Genomic DNA, 18,432 nt, shown 5'->3' on the forward strand with positions numbered 1-18,432 from the left:
CTTTTCTAGGGCCGCTCCCATGGCCTAAGAAGGTTCCCAGGCTAGGGGTCGAATTGGAGCTGTAGCCGACAGCCTATGCCAGAGCCACAGCCACAGCAATGCGGCATCCGAGCCGAGTCTGCAACCTACACCACAGCTCACGGCAATGCCAGATCCTTCATCCGCTGAGCAAGCCCAGGGATCGAACCTGCAACTTCATGGTTCTTAGATTCGTTAACCACTGAGCCACGACGGGAACTCCCAGGACTCTAATTCCTAACGAGGGCTCAAACCCCATACACGAGGGCTCCACCCTTGAGACCTGATCCCCTCCCAAAGCCCCACCTCCCACTACCATACCCCTGGGCCTTAGGATTTCAACATGTGAACGGGGTGGGGGCTGCGGTGGGGGGGGGGGACTCCAGCCCACAGCAGGACTGAGGATGCAGCTGTCCTTGTCTCGTGGTGCTGCCGTGTCCTTAGCACAAGGGTGGCCTCAAAGGCAGGCACTGCAGCACCAGGTCTCCAACCCCCGACGCTTGTCACAGAAGTGACGGCAAGAAGAGACGCCAGCCAGCTTCAGCAGGCCGGGACGCCGCACACAGTCACGTGGCAGCAGTGGGCTTGGGACCCGGAGTCCCGGTCTCCGGATCTGGGAGACGGTGGGGGTGGAGGCGGGCTCACCAAGCAAGGAGTTTGGCATCCGAGATGGCGTGTCCCAGCCCTGGCTCATCTCTGACCGTTTTTTTTTGGGGGGGGGAGACACGTCATCTCTGGGAGCGTCTGTAAAACCGGGTACTTGATGTACCACGCAGAGTGGCTTCCAGGCTCTGGGGGGTGACGTTTGGAAGATGCTTTGGAAGCTGTAAGGCACAAGGAGTCTCCCCTTCTGTCCACAGAGAAGGGGAGCAGCCCTCTGCAGGGCCCTCCGTGCTGGGGGTGGGGTTCTCGCTAGGCGGCCCCCCCACCTCCTCCTCTGAGGCTTCCCCAAGTCCTCAGCCTGCCAGCCTCAAAGTCTGGGGGGTTCTGGAGTCCATGGGTCCACAGATGACAAGGGAACAACATGGCGAGATGCTTTAGAAAACATTTCTCGACAAGCACAGAGCTTGGGCCCCGACCCCAGAAGTTAGAGCCACGGCCAGCCCAGCTCTAGGGTCTCCTATGCTGTCCCCAGCCGGCTGATGGCAGCCCCACACCCCTGCCCCCACACTGCTTCCCCTAGCTGGACCTGGCGGGCGGAGCGTCTCTGTTTCAGCGCAGCTGACCCTCTGCAGGGAAGGGCTGCTCAGGGATCAGGAGTTCAGGGCTCCCTGGCTTCTGCCATCGGCCAGCCTAGGGGCATCAGCTGGGACTCCCCCTCCGCGGGCTGGTGTCTGTCAAATGCAGGGTTTGGATGTAGCCACAGCTGCTATAAGTCTGAGGTGGGGGCTGGGAGCAGAGCGGCAGGGACGTGCCTGGCTGGCTGGCCCAAGGGAGCGGTCCTTGCTCCTCCTGCCTCCGGCTCCAGCAGCCACTGCCCCTCCTCCGCCCTCTCCTGCTGCCAGCCAGATGCCAGGCGGCAAACTCACCTTGAGAGACCAGGGGAGAGAACCCCAGGTCCTAGGGGACAGGCCTGGGAAGGTGGCCGTGCCCTCGGCTCCCAGATCTCCGGAATTTCAGTCCCCCTTGCCGTCCACAGGTCGCCGTCACGGAGCGCCTGGGCCCTCCTCCCGCAGCCTGCAGCCCGCAGCCCGCAGCCCCGTGGAGGCTGAGTCTGGGAATTAGCGCAGTAACTTACTGGGAAGCTGACATTCACACACACATTTTATTTTTCATTTAATACGCCCTTTGCCGCTTAATAGCCTAGAAGTCCTCCCCGTGGGACTTCCCTGTCCTGCTCAGGTTGGCTGGGGGGGTGCACCCAGGTCTCCTGCCAACGCGGACAGAGGGTTCAGGGGGTGTCTTCCGCGCCCGTGTCCCCTCCTCTGTGCCCTGCGGGACCTCCACAGGACCTGTTACGGGGCTGTCAGCGCAGCTCAGAGTGCCACAGCAGGCGTTTGTCTTTGGGATGTGACCTGTTGCAGGGACGGCCGTCCACCAAGAACACGGGCGCCGACCAGGCTGGGCAGAGGGCACAGCCACGAGGCCCACATACAGGGTTCCCATTCAGGGCGCACGTGCGGGCGCCCTGGGGCTGGGGAGGAGGGGCCCTCCGACCCGCTGCAGTCGCTTTGGAAAGAGTCTGATCTAGGGGTTCGGCCCCTGTCCACCTCAGCCGGACTCTTTGGTTTGGCCCCAGCCCCTCCTCAGCGCCCCCTGGCCTTGAACCCTGAGCTCACCCATCCTGGGGCTGCTGCCATCTGTGAGAGGGGACACTTGCGGGATGGCGCCCGCTCAGCCCCCTACGACCCCAGAAGAAAGCCAGGGTGGGGAGGGGGCCACGCTCCTGGTGGGAGACAACAGGGCCCAGATCATCTGGGAACCGTGGCAGGTTAGCAGTTGTCTGCAACAGAAAGAGCCTCCAGACGCTGTCCCAGCCCGAACGCTGCCTCCGGCCCGAGGCCTCCACAGGTTCGCAGGGCCGCCTGTCTGTCTGTCTGGACAGGGCGTTCAGCCAGGGAGGAGGGGCATTCGGGGGGGGGCCCTCCGCCACATCCCCCCTCCCCTCCCTGGAGCTCCCGGGCGGTCACTCCTCCTGGAGCAGGGGCTCCCGGTCCCCCTCCTGCACCCGCTCGTCCTCCTCCTTCTCCATGCAGCCCACCGTGGCTGCCAGCCCAGCACCCACGCCTCCCCCGACCACGGCCGCCCCCGTGGCCCCCACCGCAGCTCCAGCGGCCACCATCCCCGCCTCTGCAGCCAGCGCCGCTGCGGCCATCCCCGCACCCACCACGCCGCCGGCCAGGCCCATGAGCCCCGCACCCACGGCGCCGCCCACGGCGGCCAGGTGGCCACAGAAGCGCACGGTGTAGGAGTCCATGAAGGCCTTGGCCTCGGCCTGCAGCTCGGCCTCCAGCGCCTCTAAGGTCTGCTCCCGGCCCGCGCACAGCAAGGCCGCCCCGTGCCGGGCCAGGAGCGCGTCCTTCTGGGCTGACAGGAGGTTCCGCATGGTGTCTGGCAGCACCCGCAGCGCAGAGAATATGCGTTTGGTGGCCACGTCCTGTGACGGAGGAGAGAAGGGGCCCTGACCAGAGCCCAGGTGCCGCGCTCTGGACCCCTGGCCTCCCTCCCTCCGGACCTCTGGGCTGCTACCTGCTGGACACCCGGCCTCCCTCTCACCAGACCCCTGGTCTCTCCTAGGCCCTTGGCTCACCTGCTGCCGCACGTACTCCTCAAACTCCTTCTTAGCAGCTTCCACGGTCCGCAGGTCGTGCAGCTGAGCAGCCATCTGTCCACGGGAAAGCCCAGCTGCCTCCCTCCTTCACCCCCGCCAGGCGCTGCCGGTTCCCGGGCTCCATCCCAGGTGCCCCCCCGCCTCCTCCCGGTGCGTCCTCCCCGCAGCCCCGTACCTCGTCCGGAGAGGCGCACCCGGGCCCCGTCCTGCCCATCCAGCCCGAGAGGTTCTGCAGAGACAGCGTCGGAGGGTCAGGGGGCGCGGGGGCCAGTGGGGCTCCTGGGGCTCCGGGGAGCTGTCACACCTTGATTTCCTGAGCCAGCTGCTGCCCCGTGAGCAGGCGTCTGTCCCCCCGGGCCACGGGGCGCCCCTCGCTCCAGTAGCCCTGGCAGCGGCTCTTGGCGTGCTGGGGCGCCGCACTCAGCACATCGGCCACGTAGGCGCGGAGATGGCCTGTGTCGTCCTCCGTGTCTGGGGAAAAGAGTCCTCTTGCTGAGGGGAGCGGGAGGGAGTGGGACCAGCTTTTGGAGGAGAAGGGGTGGCGGGCTGGGCGGCACCGGCTGGTCACCTGGAGGCGGGCAGGCTGGGCGGGGGAGGGAGGCTTTGCTCCTGGGGACACTCACCGCTGGGGCTTCCGTGGCCTTTGCTCACCCACCGCCTCCCGGGAGCAGGAAGGAGGTAACAGCGGGCGCGCCGCCCTCGGAGCAGCTCCTGAACTTTGGGGTATTTGCCGGAGGATTTCTGAGAGAGGGGCAGAGAGCGCTCTGAGCTCTGCGGGACCCCGCCCGGCCCCCCTGAATCCCTGCCCCGCCCACTCGCCCCGGCCCCTCCCTCACCTGCATGATGTCACCCGCGTGTCCCTGCCCTGCCTTGCCGGGGTGGGAGGAGTCGCGCACTAAGAGGTCCAGGTGCTGTAAGAAAAGGGGTGCTGATGCCAGCAGCCAGGGGGCCGGGGTCTGGGGTGGCGAGTCCAGCAACGGGCATCTCACCTGGATGGGCACCATCCCATAATGTCGGCCCATCACCTCGGCCACACGGACAAACATCTGGGGACGGGCACAGAGGGTCACGGCCGGGCCACCCCGAGGACCCCGCCTCCCCGCCCGCGGGGCTCCCAGCTCCAAAACCTCCCGCCTCTCCCCACCCGGAGGTCCACCCCTCTGCCTTCGCCCCCCACCCTGCTCCAGGTCTCGAAATCCTGGGCCTGAGCCAGAGGACACCTGATGCCGGCTGGTCCAGGCCCTGGCCTCGCGGTTACTGCAGGGACGAGGCGGCAGCCCCGGGACCAGGGCTCTCACCTCCAGATACTCCAGGTCCGTGTCCTTCAGCTCCTGGGAGGCGGTGAGGATCTGGAACCAAGGAGAACAAGGCGGGGAGGGGGGGTGGGGGGGCGTCTGTGAAGGCAGAGAGACACTGGAAAGACCCTGCTAAGGAGGGACCCCGGGCAGACCGTGGGGCTCCGTCTGTGCGAGGGACCAGCCCGGGCCCCCGAGCCTGCGGGGCTGGCCGGCCCTGAGGGCCAGAAGGCACGCCAGGCCTGGGCGCACAGACCTTCGGCTGCCCCCAGGGACCTTGTCCTGCCTTTACGACAAACCACGTTCCCGCTTTCGCGGACTGGGGGCCCCCCAGCCCTGCAAGGACCGCAGACCCAGAAGCCTCTGGGATCAGGGGGTCCTGGTGCTCGGAGGGCCAGGTGGCTGAGATGCCAGGTGTGGAGAGAGCTGGGCGGGCCTCACCTGGTAGGAGCTCAGCATGGAGGTGAGCGCGCACAGCCTGGTCCGCGTTTCCCTGCTCAGTTCGGGGCTCATGGCATCCCCCGTGTCCACCAGGAACACGGCCACCTGAGTGGGGGCGGGGTGCGAACCGAGGGGTCAGCCCGCCTCGCCGGCCCCCACCCCCGCAGCATCCCTGCCCTTTGGTCCATCTGCTCAATGCCCTCCCCCGACCCCTCACCTTCTTCCCCTCCTTCCCCAGCAGGAAGGGCTGGCTCCACATCCAGATGCCCCTGGAGAGGCTGGTGGCCCCCCATCTGAAGCCCTGCAGGGAGCCCCCTCCCCTCGGCCAGCCGCCCTCGCCGGACTCCTGCGGGGCAGAGAAACACAGCAGCCATTGGACCATCCAGCCCCCGCGTCCTCTCCAGGCCAGGCTGGGACCCCCTCCTGCCCCCCAGGCCGCCCTCACCAGGCCAGGCTGGGACCCCCTCCTGCCCCCCAGCCCCATCCTCCCAGGCCAGGCTGGGACCCCCCCTCCTGCCCCCCAGGCCGCCCTCACCAGGCCAGGCTGGGACCCCCTCCTGCCCCCCAGCCCCATCCTCCCAGGCCAGGCTGGGACCCCCCTCCTGCCCCCCAGGCCGCCCTCACCAGGCCAGGCAGGCCCCGGAGCAGGTGGTTGAGGACAAAGTTCTTTCCTGAGTGCTGCTCCCCCAGGACGGCCAGCAGGCAGACCGGGGTGTCCCTGGCCAGGGGGTGCTTCAGGCAGCGGTTGATGGCCCCCATCCTCAGGATGAGGCCCCCAGAGGCGTTGATTCGCACCAGCAGCAGCGGCTCAGCCCTCACAGCACAGGTCTCCTGGGCCCGGAGAGGGGGCTCCTGAGCACCTGGGGTGCGGGTGCGGGCCCCCCAGTCTGGAGCGCGTCCCCCCGGCTCCATCCCCGCCCTGGCACCTGCAGCGCAGCGGGCAGCGGCGTCCGCGGCAGGAGCCTCATCCTCTCCCCCAGGCCCCGGAGGCCCTTCCTCTGCTTGCACGTCTTCTTGCACTCGGGGCAGCAGGGTGGCCCGCCGGGCACACGGTGGGTGCTGAAGCACCGCGGGCAGAAGTCGTGGCCACAGTCCAGCGACACGGGCTCGCGCAGCCTCTCCAGGCAGATGGAGCAGGCGGGCAGCTCCCGGGGTGCCGCGGGCCGGGACCCCAGCCCCAGCTCCAACTTGGGGAATGGCCTGTGGGACCTGGGGGCAGGCGGGCCGTTGGACAGCGGCATGCGGGGTGCAGGGACCCCGGCGAGGTCGTGAGAGCGAGCCCGAGAGGGGAGAGCCGGGATGGGGCCGTCTTGGGCAGGTCCTGCCCCGTCCAGCCCCTTTGCAGCGGTCCAGGAGGGGCGGCTGGCAGCACCTGCCTCCCCACCAGACAAAATGGAGCTGGTGCGGCGCCCTGCCTGGAGCCCGGAGATGCCCACAGAAATCCTCTCCCACGGCCTCCGGCTGCGCGGGGGGCCAGGAGCACCGACTCCTCCAGACCCCGAGGGAGCAGAGAAGCCTCTACCACCTCACTGCGGCGGCCCAAACAGGCCAGGCGGTGGGACCAGAAGGAGAGGGTGGGGGCCTCCGTGGTGGACAGATGGCTCCGACTCTGGGAAGATTCCAGCTCTGAGCTGGAACCAGCCTCCCTGCAGCGCCCACCGACCCCCATCCCTCCCTCACAGCCTGGCAGAGCCAGCTTGGCACCCCCCCTGCAGGCCTCTGCGCTCCTGCCCGGCCCCCGACCCCGCAGGCCCTGCCACTTACCAACTGTTGCTGCTATTGCCCATGAAGCTACGTTTTCTCTCCTTGGAGAGAAAATTGTGGGGGGGACCCCCAAAACGTTATTTAGAAGAGAATCCAGACTTCTCTCTTCATCCTGGGTTCCATTCGCCCCTCCTCCCCCTCCGCAGACCCATCCCCCACCCCCAGGTGGCCCCTTCCCAGCCCCCCCACCTCCCCCATCTCAGGGCCAAAGACTTGCCTGTTTGCCAAGCCGGTGACAAAAGGAAATGACAGACAAGGCGGACCTCGGCATGGGAGGCTGGCTGCGGGAGAGGGTCTGGGAGCAGACAGAGGAGGCCGAGAGGCCCTGGGGGGCCGGGAGGGGGGCTTTTCTCCTGGCAGGGCTGGCCGAGCTGTGGCAGGTGGAGGCTGGGGGGGTGGTCCTCCCCGGAGGAGCCGGCTCGGCAGAGCTGGAAGATGGATGTGACAGTGACAGCCGGGAAGGACAAGGCTGCCTCTGGACTCACCCCAGGGGCGGAGACAGGACTGCGGGAACCGGGGCTCCGAGGAGGGAGGGGACACCGCCAGGCTCAGAATCCCTGGCAGAGGCTGGGATGCAGGCAAGCCGAGGTGGTGAGTCGCCATGGAGACGGAAGGGAAAGATAAGGACAGGGCGGGGGAGGACGGATGGAGAGGGAAGCCATATGGGTGCGTGGCAGACGCGCAAGGCAGGCTGGCACTGCCCCTGCTGGCCCAGGGGGCTGTTCCGGGGCCGCGGGGCAGGGGGCGCAAAGGGCAGAGGTGTGGGAACCGGCGCCGACCCAGGGTCTTGAGGGCCTCCTTCCTCCCACAACGGACGCTGCCCTGCGCGGCTGCCAAGCACAGGGACTGTGATGCCATCCCACGGCACTCGGCCCGTGCTTCCTCCCCCAGCAGCCTCGGCTGACTGAGTCTTCCTCTCCTGGGGGCTTCCACCCTCCAAGCTTTTGGCAGTTACTCCTGGGCCTTCTGACTGCCTCTCACCTGGGCTCCTCCCGTTCACCCTCATCGTGTGCGGCCAGCATGGACCCCTGAGCGCGGCTGACCTCATGCTGCTCAAACACCTGCCATGGCTCCCTACTACCACCGGCTCAAAAGCCACAGTTCCCGGCCTGCGGCCACCAGCCTCAACTGCCGTCAGCCGCCCTGCCTCCCCGCCCTCCACCGCTTTGCTCAGCGAGTCCTCTGCCTGTAGTGCCCGCCCATCCCCCGGAGACCCTCGTAGGCCCAGCTCAGGGGCCGCCTCTGCTTGGAGCTCCCTGCCTCGCTTGTCCTGCTGGACCTGGTCTGAGGGCCCATGCACCTGACCCTGGCAGATTCGGCATGGCCCAGGCTGACCTAGCTCCCTCGCAGCTGCGCCTGTGAGCCGGGCCGGGGGCTGCCCCTCAGCTCCCGGAGGGGTCACAGCCACAGATGGAGGCCACCTGCCCAGATGAAGGGCGCTCTTCCTGAGCCGGGATGCAGGCGTGGGGGTGGGTTCCTGTCCTGAGACAGCAGGCGGGGACCCTCTGCTGCCCCGGCTGGATCTTCTTCACCCCAGCCTTTCGAACCAGGGACCGGAGGACCCCTCTGTGGACTGAATCAGAGCAGAGACGCGGCGAGAGGACTCGAGCCCCTGGTCGGCAGTAAAGCCTTGCTGGTGGCAGAGTCGGGAGGGCAGGGCTGCGTCCACCGCGCTCCGTCCGCAAGGGAGTCCCGTGACCTCACACCCCTGGCAGATGGTGGCCGGGGGGCCTGGGTGCTAGACACATCAGGGCACGTTGCCTGCCGCCCTGTCCCCTTGGAGCCTCCGTTCCCTCATCTCGAGGCACCCCCAGTGGGGGCATTTGGATTGAAAACCAATCTCCCCTTCCCGCGGGCCCACTACCCAAACCCACCTTCCCGCTGGGACCTGCTCCGTATTGAGCTTGGGGGCAGATGAGGGGTCCCCACTGGGTTTCAGCCCAAGGAGGGGTTTGGGCCTGCCCTGCCCCACTCCAAAATGCCCAGCGACAGTTCGGCGGTCCCCAGTTCTGCTTGAGCCCACGCTCAGACCTCTTGATGGAGGGGGTGCCCAGGGCCAGGAATGGGAGCCGAGAAGGCAACCTGCAGAGCCCCAACATCCCCAGTGAAGGCTCTGTTTCCCACTAGAATTCGCTGATAAAACAAACTCAAACTAAAATCAGGAAGAGCCTCCGGACAGGAAGCAGAGGCAGCAGCCCCTGAGTATGGCATCCAGGCCGACGCGGCTGCCTCCGTGCCCGGGCCCACCCAGCCTCACCAAGGTGTGTCTGTGCCAGACCCCCAAGGGAGCATCAGAGACCCGGCCCCAGGGGTCAGGCTGCTTTGGGGGGAAGGACAATGGCCAGGCCAGGGACAACAGAGCTGGCGGGAGAGGCCTGCTCCCCACAGCAGCCCTGTCTGCCGGGCGTCTATTTCCAATAAAGACGAAGATGAGACCTAGTGTGCTGGGGAAGCCCTGCTCTTGTGGAGCGAAAACCAGGCTTCCACTTCCTGGATGGTCCCTCCCAGGGGCCACCAGTTCCCTCCCGTGGAGGTGGCTCCCGCCCTGGCCTGAGACGGCTCTGCGACTGAAAGCCGCACTCCAGGGGGGTGGCCCTCCTGCCACCGCCACCGGCCAGGGGTGTGTCCTTTCCGCCTCTGTGACCAGAGGCGGTGGGAAGCAGCCAGCAGAGGGGGGCGCCGAGCCCGGTCCCTGAGCTTCACGCTGGGCGGGACACAGTCCAGACACTGGAGAGGCCAGTGTGGACCCGGAACCCTGACCCTGGCTGCACCCCCTCTCCTGCCAGCCGCCAGGGACTTCCCGCGGGCAGCAGGAGGAAAGCCTCCACCCCAACCCGACCCCCCGCATCCCGTTTTCACAGCAGGAGTCCTCTCCTCTGCTCAGAGCTTCAGGGTCACAAGGTCTTGCCGAGAGCTGCCTCCGCTGATTCCCGGACAGAGGCAGCCCAGCTCCTCCAGCAGGGAGGCCGAGGCCCAGGAGGGTAGGCTCAGGCCTGTGCCGCCCCCTCGCCGCCCTCGCGCTGTGGGCTCCGTGCAGACAGAGGGTCCCCCGCAGCGCCCAGGCCCAGGTGGGCTCAGACGCCCTTCAGGAAGCTTCTCCGTCCTTTCTCCTCATCTCCGTGCTCAGGTATCTAGGAAACGCTCCCTCTGTACCAAACACGGAGCCCACTGCCAGGCCCACAGGGCACAGATGGGGTCCCTGCCCCAGGAGCTCAAGGCTGGGCTCAGACATGAAACACGGAGACAGACCACTGCCCTCGTTGTGGTCACTGCTGGCGCCGAAGCCCAGGGGACGCTGGGACCCAGGGAAGCCCCTCACACAGACTTGGGGCCACTGAGGCTGCCATGCAGGAAAGGAGCTGGGGCGCGGGCCGGCCACCAGGACAGCAAGTGCACAGGCCAGGATGGGGTCAGGGGAGTGAGGCTGAGTCCGGGGTCCGGGGTGTGGTCAGCAGAACACAGAGCACGGACGGACACCGGGCAGATCCCAGACTCCCCTCGCGTGACCCTAGGAACCATAAGTGACCTTGAGCAGGAGGCACGTGACAGGGTCTGCATCCCTGAACCACCGCCTTGCCCACACGGACAGACCCGAGGGGACCTCGCTGCTCCCGGCAGCTTCTCACGGGCATCTCTGGGCAGGTAGCTCGTCTGTAAGCCAGCCTCCAGGGGACAGCGTCCAGAGCGTCGCCAGCGTCCTGCTGTAACGCTGAGGGCTCTGCTGCACGCTCCCGCCCAACGCCAACCCTGAGCCTTGCCAGCTCCAGCCACCCACGATGAAGACGAAACTGGGGGTTGTCTCTGGATCTGGGGCCCTGGGCTTCGCAGACTGTCAGGCCGCCCAAAGCACACACGGTTCCTGATCATGAGACGTCAGCGTGAACTTATCCTGAGTGTCCAGCTATAAATACATAGTTACACTGCGGACACAGGCTCCCGTGGGCGGAGCTGTCGTTGACCACGAGGCCCCCAGCACCGGCCCCCTGCCACCGAGGCTGAGTCCCTTTCCAATCAGAACATACGAGACACACGGGGCACCCGCCGTGGGCAGACCTCCTGGCACAGCGACAGCACCAGAGGCGCCTCGTGTGCGGGCCTGGGCAGGCCCCGTGAGGACAGGGCTCCCTCGGACCTTAGGAGAAGCGGGGACGCGGCCCGCAGGCAGAGGGAGGCCCAGCGCCCTGTTTGAGAGGCTCTGGCCTGCCGATAAATGAGGCCCCGCCAAGCAGGCTTGGAAGGCGACCCGTGTTCTCTAAGTTTACAATGGATCTTTAAACAGAAAGGAATTCAGCTGGCAACGAAAGTCGGAGATCGGAACGCGAGGCCCTGGGCTAGGGGCCTGTCCCAGGCCCTGGAGGAGTTTGTCGCCCCCGCCCAGGACCCAGACGGGCGGCTTAAACCACAGACCCATATTTCCCACGTCCTGGAGGCTGGGATCGGGGATGAAGGCGCCGGCCAGCTTGGGGTCTCCCGAGGCCCCCCTTGGCCTGCAGACGTCCGCCCCCTCCGTGTCCTTGCGTGGCCGTCCCTCTGTGCACGTCTGCGTCCCAGCCTGCTCTTCTCGGGAGGACCCAGGCTCTGGACCAGGGCCAGCCCAGTGACCCCATTCTCGCACGGTGACCTACTTAAAGGCTCTGCCTCCAAAGACAGTCCTGCTCTGACGTCGCGGGGTTAGGGCTGCAATGCATGAATTTTGAGGGCGCACACTGAGCCCAGAACGGGACCCGAGTGGCCCGCGAGCGCGTGACGGCGGGGAGAGGAGCGCGGAGGGTCCTGGGGTCAGGCTGAGAACACCAGGCCCAGACATAAAAGGGCGCGGTGACAAGACCGGGCTTTTTGGGGCGCATTTGGGAGCTGCCCTGGCAGTGGCAGGGGGCCCGTCGGTGGGGCTGGGGGGGAGGGGGCACAGGGGAGAGACCCACTTCCTCACCCTCACAGCCCGCACCGCCAACCAGGAGGCTGAGTGGGTCACGGGTCCTCACGCAGAAGCTGGACCCGCCTGCACAGAAGCCAACACTCCGACCTGGGGGCAGGAGGCTGGGCTGCGGAGCTTGGATGCACAGGCTGGGGGCACGGGTTGCTCTGGGGGCAGCAGGAGGCGACATCAAGGATGCCGGAAGGCCCCTGAGCACCATTCTGGGGTTCACACCGGCTGGGAGTCCCTGGCTGCCAGCCGACCCACCCTCACGCGCTGCTGTCCGGGCTCCAGGCCCTCCCCCACGCCACCCGACTGGGACTCCCAGCCCCCACGGGTCTGGAGCATCGGTCGGGTGGCCAGGATGCGAGGGACGCGGCCAGCTGGCCCCTGAGGAGCAAACGGCCCCCCGCAGATTATGCGCAGCTGGACCCGGCCCCCCAGGCCCCCCGAGGTGGACACGGCCAGCCAGACTGCACGGAGCCGGGCTCTGCGCGCCCAGCCTCTGCATCCAGACCTCCACTGGCCCGTGGGCCCAGGCCCAGGCCACCCCCCAGCGCGGACCGGACCAGCGGCAGGGTACTGGGCAGGTTCAGACACCAATTCTGCCCCACCCGTCCGCTCAGTTTCCCAGCAGTAAAACCAAAGACAACAGTTCCTCCCGGGCAGGGTTATCATGGAGAGCCTGCATGCAGCTGGTGCTCCATAAATGCCAGCCTGGGCTCCCCTCCCTGGGCCCGCACCTCCCCAGGAGCTGCGCTCCCCGCCTGGACCCCGAGGCCTCCGTCCCAGGGCCTAACCCCTTCTCCGTCAAGTGAAAGCCACGATGACAGCTCCGATGCGACCCCTCACCTGGGAACCTCCACATGCTGCAGGAGCGGCCGTAGAAAAGGCAAAAAGACCGAAAAAGAAAAGAAAGCCAGGAGACTCCTAAGGAAGTGGGACGGGGGGGGGGGCCTCGTGCCCGACGCCCACAGATGAACGTGCCATCAGCTCGTTCATCCACTGATGAGAATGAGCGCACGCTGAAGGCTTCAACCAACAGGATCCCGCTTCCTCCTGACCTGGAGGAAAACAGTGGAGATACTGCTCCATTGTACAGACGAGGAGACTGAGGCTGCCCGGGGCACAGGCAGGCAGCCTGGCTTCTGCCGGCCTCCCTCCCTGTCTGTCACACTCACACACACACACACACTTTGCCCACCTCTCTCAAACCCCGGGCCGGGCTGAGCGCAGCAGCCGGGCCCCCGAGACCCACCACAGCCTGTTTGTTGACCAAACGAGCGTGCAGTGAGATGAGGTCACGGGCACTGATCAGCTGACCCCGGAGGTCACAAAGGCGGGATCCGAAGCCTGGAATGTGCTTCTGCTCTCCGCCAGCGGCCGCCGCTCCCTCCCCAGCCTCCTGCCAACCCACCCTCCTTGCCCAGCCAGCCAGGGTTTTAAAGAAAGGAAATCAAAGGGAGTCCTTCCTGGGACAGGGGAGCCCGCCGGGCACAGGGACTGGGGCACACAGCACCGCATCACCGCTGGGCTGAGTGGCTTCCAGTTGCGGGGCCGGGGGCGGAGGCGGTGCGCCCTCTCCTGTTCCTGTGCGAGGACCGCTAAGCCCTGGACACAGGCAGAAGGTGAGAGAAGACTCTAGAGGCAGAGGGGAGAGCGAGCGCTGGGGCCCCGAGGAGCCAGGCGGGGGTGGGTGCCCTGGAGTTTCTTTCTTTTTTTTTTTTTTTTGGCCACCCCACGGCCTATGTATCTCCGGGACCGGGGGTCAGACCCCAGCCCCAGTTGCAACCTAAGCTGCAGCTGCAGCAACCCTGGATCCTTAACCCACTGTGCTGGGCCGGGGATTGAACCTGCGCCCCAGAGCTCCCCAGGCGATGATGCTGATTCTGGGGCGCCACAGTGGGAACTCTGTGCCTTGGGTGTTCTTTTCGCCTGTTCCACACCAGGGGCTGCACAGGGGCAGCCTGCGAGCACCCATGGACGCTGACAAAAGCAGCCCCGGTAAAAGCCTGTCTCCCTAGCCGACAAACCAGGGGAGGGACAGCCTGGCAAGGCGGGAACTTGTAGACAACAGACGCTCAAGCCACACACTGCAGAAGGGACGCAGCCCCACCCCGTCCACGCCAGCAGAGGCCAAGTAGGGCACCTGGACTTTCCCTCCAGTGACCAGCGCTCTCCTGACCCCAAAGCAGTAGTGAAAGCCACCCGGGAAGCCCAAACTCAACCCACTCAGCTGTCACAGCCCCTCCTGGGGTGTCAGGCAGGTGGCATGAGGAGCCTGCATCCTCAGGCAGCACCCTTCCCCTGCCAGGGGGCGCCAGAGAAAGTGCCAAGGCAGGTTTAAACAGTGTCTTAAAAGCGTTCCCATTGTGGCTCAGGGGTAATGAATGTGACTAGTATCCATGAGGAGGCGGGTTTGATCCCTGGCCTCGCTCAGTGGGTTAAGGATCCAGCCTTGCCGTGAGCTGTGGTGAAGGTCGCAGACGCGGCTCAGATCCCTCGTTGCTGTGGCTCTGGTACAGGCTGGCAGCTCCCACTCTGATTCGACCCCTCGCCTGAGAACTTCCATGTGTCGTGGGTGCGGCCCTACAAAGCAAAAAACAAGAACCAAATGAAACAGAAACAGTTACAACGTAATGTGATGAGACGTCAAAGCCATCCAGGTGTCACCTCGTCGAGAACCAGGAAGCCCTCTCAGCGAATGAATGAAAACAGCAGTCAGTAGAGGCCAAGACGACAGAGATGCTGAACTAGGTGGTCACCGACTGCTGGGCGGCCACGCGAAGAGGCCTCAACAAGCAGCAGCCCACTGGGAGCTCATGGAAACAGAGACGCCTCAGCGAAGGCTGTAAAGAGAAACCGGGTGGACACTGGAGGGCTGAAAAGTACAATAGCCGAAAGCAAAGGCTCCGGGGGTGGGATCCGCAGTAGCTGGGATAAAACAATAGGCATTCCCCAAGCTAACGACAGAAAGAAAAAGATGCACCAAAGAGAAAGGAACAGAGGTGTTTCTGTCGTGGCTCAGCAGTTAACGCACCGGACTAGCATCCATGAGGCTGAGGAACCAGCAGAGTCAAAACAATTTTGAAAAAGAAAAATAAAGAGAGACAGAGGCGTTTACCCAGTTTTAAGACACACACAGGAGTTTCCATCGTGGCGCAGTGGAAAGGAATCCAACCAGGAACTATGAAGTTGCGGGTTTGATCCCTGGCCTCGCTCGGTGGGTTAAGGATCCAGCGTTGCCGCGAGCTGTGGTGTAGGTTGCAGATGTGGCTCGGATCCTGCATTGCTGTGGCTGTGGTGTAGGCTGGCAGCTGTAGATCTGATTGGACCCCTAGCCTGGGAACCTCCATATGCCATGGGTGCGGCCCTAAAAAAAAGACTTACTATATCATTATAGTAATCAAGACTGTGTGGGAGTTCCTGTTGTGGCGCAGTGGTTAACAAATCCGACTAGGAACCATGAGGTTGTGGGTTCGATCCCTGGCCTTGCCCACTGGGCTAAGGATCCGGCGTTGCCGTGAGCTGTGGTGTAGGTTGCAGACGCAGCTTGGATCCCGCGTGGCTGTGGCTCTGGTGTAGGCCGGCGGCTACAGCTCCAATTCGACCCCTAGCCTGGGAACCTCCATATGTCGTGGGTGCAGCCCAAGAAATGGCAAAAAGAAGAAAAAAAAGACTGTGGGGTATTGGCAGGCAGATAGACACACAGGTCAATAGAATAGATAGGGAGAAATATAAATACATGTAATATAAATACATTTCTCTCCCTGTTGCATTGAGCACAAATATATCCAAAAGAAACACAGATACAGCCAACTGACTTTTTTACAAAGGTACACAAATAACTCAACACATGATGCTGGAGCGATGGGGTCTATCTATTGGCAAAACCAAACCAAACCTTAGACCTAAGCCCCACACTTCATTCAAAAATAACTCAACCTGGATCACCAGCCGTAATGCAAAATTGTTACACCTTTAGGAAAACGAGAGGAGTTCCCAATGTGGTACAGCCACTTAGGGGTCCAGCACTGTCTCTGCAGCGACTCAGGTTGCTGTGGAGGTACAGGTTCAATCCCCGGCCCGGTGCAGTGGGTCACGGACCTGGCGTTGCTGCAGCTGCAGTTTAAGTTGCAGCTCCGGCTCAGATTCGATTCCTGGCCTGGGAACTTCCCTATGCCGTGGGGGCAAAATGAAAAAAAGAAAAAAAATAGGAGAACATCATTGGGACCGAGAACTAGCCGCAAAGTTGTCAGACAGGACACCAAAAGCACAATCCATAAAAAAAATGGCTAAGTCAGACTTGGTCAAAATGGGAAATGTTTGCTTTATGAAAGACCAACCCTGCTGAGAGGGTGGAAAGGCTAGTCACAGAGTGGAGAATCTATCTGCCCGCCCCAGATCTGACTGAGGCCTGCTGTCTAGACGCCGAGAGACCTCTCAGACCTCGGCAGCGAAAGAGCAGACGCCGCAATCCCAACGTGAGCAAAAGCCACCAGCACAGACGTCTGCCTGCGAAAGACGCACGGCTGGCACGGGAGCCCGTGAAAACACCTTCCACGTTATTGGCTGTTAGGAACCCTCGGAAGCACAAGGAGCCACCCCCACGGGTCCATCAGAAGGGTTCAAGTACAAAGCAATGGCACGATCGAATGTGGGCACAGATGCGCAGACACGGGACCACTCGCCCACAGCGGGCGGCCGACCATGCTGGAGAACGAGCCGGCACCCTCGTCACAAATGAAACAGGCGGAGTTCCCGTCGTGGCTCAGTGGCTAATGAATCCGACTAGGAACCAGGAGGTTGCAGGTTCGATCCCTGGCCTTGCTCAGTGGGTCGAGGATCCAGCATTGCTGTGAGCTGTGCGGTAGGTCGCAGACATGGCTCGGATCCTGCGTGGCTGTGGCTGTGGTGTAGGCCAGTGGCTAGAGCTCCGATTAGACCCCTCGTCTGGGAAGCTCCAGGTGCCATGGGGTGAGGCCCTAGCAAAGGCAAAAAGGCAAAAAAAAACCGAAGCATGCAACTCAACAGCACCCAGCCATCGCGCCCCTGGGCGGCGTTTCTCCTGCGCACGAGTGTTCGTAACAGGACACAGCAAAACGCTGGAAACGACCTGGCTGAACAAAGCACAGGTCCACCTGGGGAGGCCGCCTGGCAATAACGGGAGGGCCTCCTGACGCACAGCGACCCCCGAGAACTGACGGAAACTCGGGTTTGAAACAGCCAGGTCCGCAGGGCTGCAGTGTGAGTCATTTTCGCAGCGTTCTTGAAGCAACAAGAACAGGAATGGAGAGCGACTGGTGGCAGCTGGAGGGTTGAGGAAGGTGTCGGGGGAGGGACGTGAGTGTGGCCGTAAAGGGGCCACACAAGGACCCAGCGGTCCTGGCAACACCCGGCATCCTGACCGCCCGGCGCTCTCCCGCTTGTGGAAACGAAGGACCATTTTCCGAGGAGTCCACGGGGGGACCCGGGTGTGAGGCGCCCTGGCTCCCTCTGTCCCTTTGCACAGCTGCGTGTGCATCTACGACCTTCTCAAGACCAAAAGTCTCAGCTGAAAAGGAAAAATAAACATCTAAAAAACAGGTGTCCCCCTTCTGCTGGAAACTGGGCAGGTTTCTGTCACCCGGAGGGCAGTCAGACGGTCCCCCTGGCACGGCTTGCCCCCCCCCCCACGCGTCCCCCAGCCCCCACCTCCTTGCCCACACCTCAGCCTCAGCCAGCTCAGCCCACAGAGGCCCCTCGGCCGTCCCTGCGCCCCCTGCCATCCATCCAGCCTGCTCTCTGGAGCTTCCAGCATCCTCAGGTGTCTGCTCGGACCTCCTGGACTCCCCAGGGGGCGGGTCCCCTTGCTCGCCCGGCTCACAGCCCCTCGGGGGTACACGCTGCGCCTGCGCAGAAAGCCACCCACTGTGCACGTTGGTGGGACGCCAGGGTGACCCTGTGGTGGAGCCACTGTCTGCCAGTGCCGGACCCAGCACAGCCACCAAACCCAGGGGCATCAGGGCCACGCTCCCATGACACCGTTGACGTGAGCGGCACAAGCGCTGTGGACGGTGGCAGCCGCCTCTCCCCACCCCCACCCTCAGTGAGTGCGGCCACCCCCTGGCACATGCCAGGGGGGCCAGGCTTTGTCCATGAAGACACGTCCACACACGTCCACAGCAGTCTCATCCACAATGGCCAGGCTGGAAACAAGCCGAATGCCCACCACAGGCCAACGGGTAGGCAAACGGGGCGGGGGCGGGGGGAAGGACACGCACGGGCCCCCCGGGGAGCCCGCGGCCCGTCCACTGTCCGAAAGGAAAACTGACATCCCAACACATGTACTTAGCAGTTCACTGAAAATAACAACACACCTGCTCACAGAAACAACGTCTCCCTAAAAATGACTGAACGTCAGGAGTTCCCGATGGGCCGCAGGGGAGACGAATCCGACTGGCAACCATGAGGACGCAGGTTTGATCCCTGGCCCCATTCAGTGGGTTAAGGATCCGGCGTCGCTGTGAACTGTGGCGTAGGCCGGCAGCTTTGGCTCCAATTCAACCCCTACCCTGGGAACCTCCATATGCCAAAGGTGTGGCCCTAATAAGGGGAAAAAAAGGATTTTCCAGCACAGAGAACAGGGAGGAGGAGGGCTTGGGGGTCTGTGTCTCTGTTCAGCCTGTGGCCACAGGCTCAGCCAATTCCCCGCTCCCTCCAGAGAACGCCGGGGGCAGGGGGCACAA

At 64.2% G+C, this 18,432-nt stretch overlaps 1 protein-coding gene across 2 annotated transcripts; it reads right to left on the reverse strand.

The window, feature by feature from the left end:
* Positions 1-1,764: 1,764 nt before the first annotated feature.
* RNF112 (ring finger protein 112) lies at positions 1,765-11,574 on the reverse strand. 2 transcript variants are annotated; one of them, XM_047757115.1, is made up of 14 exons: positions 7,007-11,574; positions 6,790-6,830; positions 5,952-6,234; positions 5,650-5,856; positions 5,243-5,371; positions 5,026-5,130; positions 4,588-4,638; positions 4,279-4,335; positions 4,126-4,200; positions 3,913-4,030; positions 3,594-3,760; positions 3,465-3,518; positions 3,269-3,343; positions 1,765-3,115 (listed from the first exon to the last, which is right to left on the reverse strand). In XM_047757115.1, the coding sequence occupies exons 1-14, from the start codon at positions 7,058-7,060 to the stop codon at positions 2,645-2,647; spliced, it is 1,887 nt and encodes a 628-aa protein (XP_047613071.1). In that variant the 5' UTR covers positions 7,061-11,574; the 3' UTR covers positions 1,765-2,644. The 2 variants fall into 2 exon arrangements, with proteins under 2 accessions (XP_047613071.1, XP_047613070.1); XM_047757114.1 differs by lacking the exon at positions 7,007-11,574 and having other exon boundaries at positions 6,790-6,896.
* Between the last annotated feature and the right edge of the window lie 6,858 nt (positions 11,575-18,432).

Source organism: Phacochoerus africanus, chromosome 14, assembly GCF_016906955.1.
Source record: "Phacochoerus africanus isolate WHEZ1 chromosome 14, ROS_Pafr_v1, whole genome shotgun sequence".
Taxonomy (NCBI): Eukaryota; Metazoa; Chordata; class Mammalia; order Artiodactyla; family Suidae; genus Phacochoerus; species Phacochoerus africanus.

Excerpts from the sequence above, each read along its gene's own strand:
- RNF112 (XM_047757115.1), bottom strand. The coding sequence starts at position 7,060 with ATGCCGAGGTCCGCCTTGTCTGTCATTTCCTTTTGTCACCGGCTTGGC. Across the intron at positions 6,235-6,789 it reads GGCAATAGCAGCAACAGTTG|GTCCCACAGGCCATTCCCCA; the intron begins GTAAGTGGCAGG and ends GCCTGCCCCCAG. Across the intron at positions 4,336-4,587 it reads CGGACCTGGAGTATCTGGAG|ATGTTTGTCCGTGTGGCCGA; the intron begins GTGAGAGCCCTG and ends GCCCGTCCCCAG.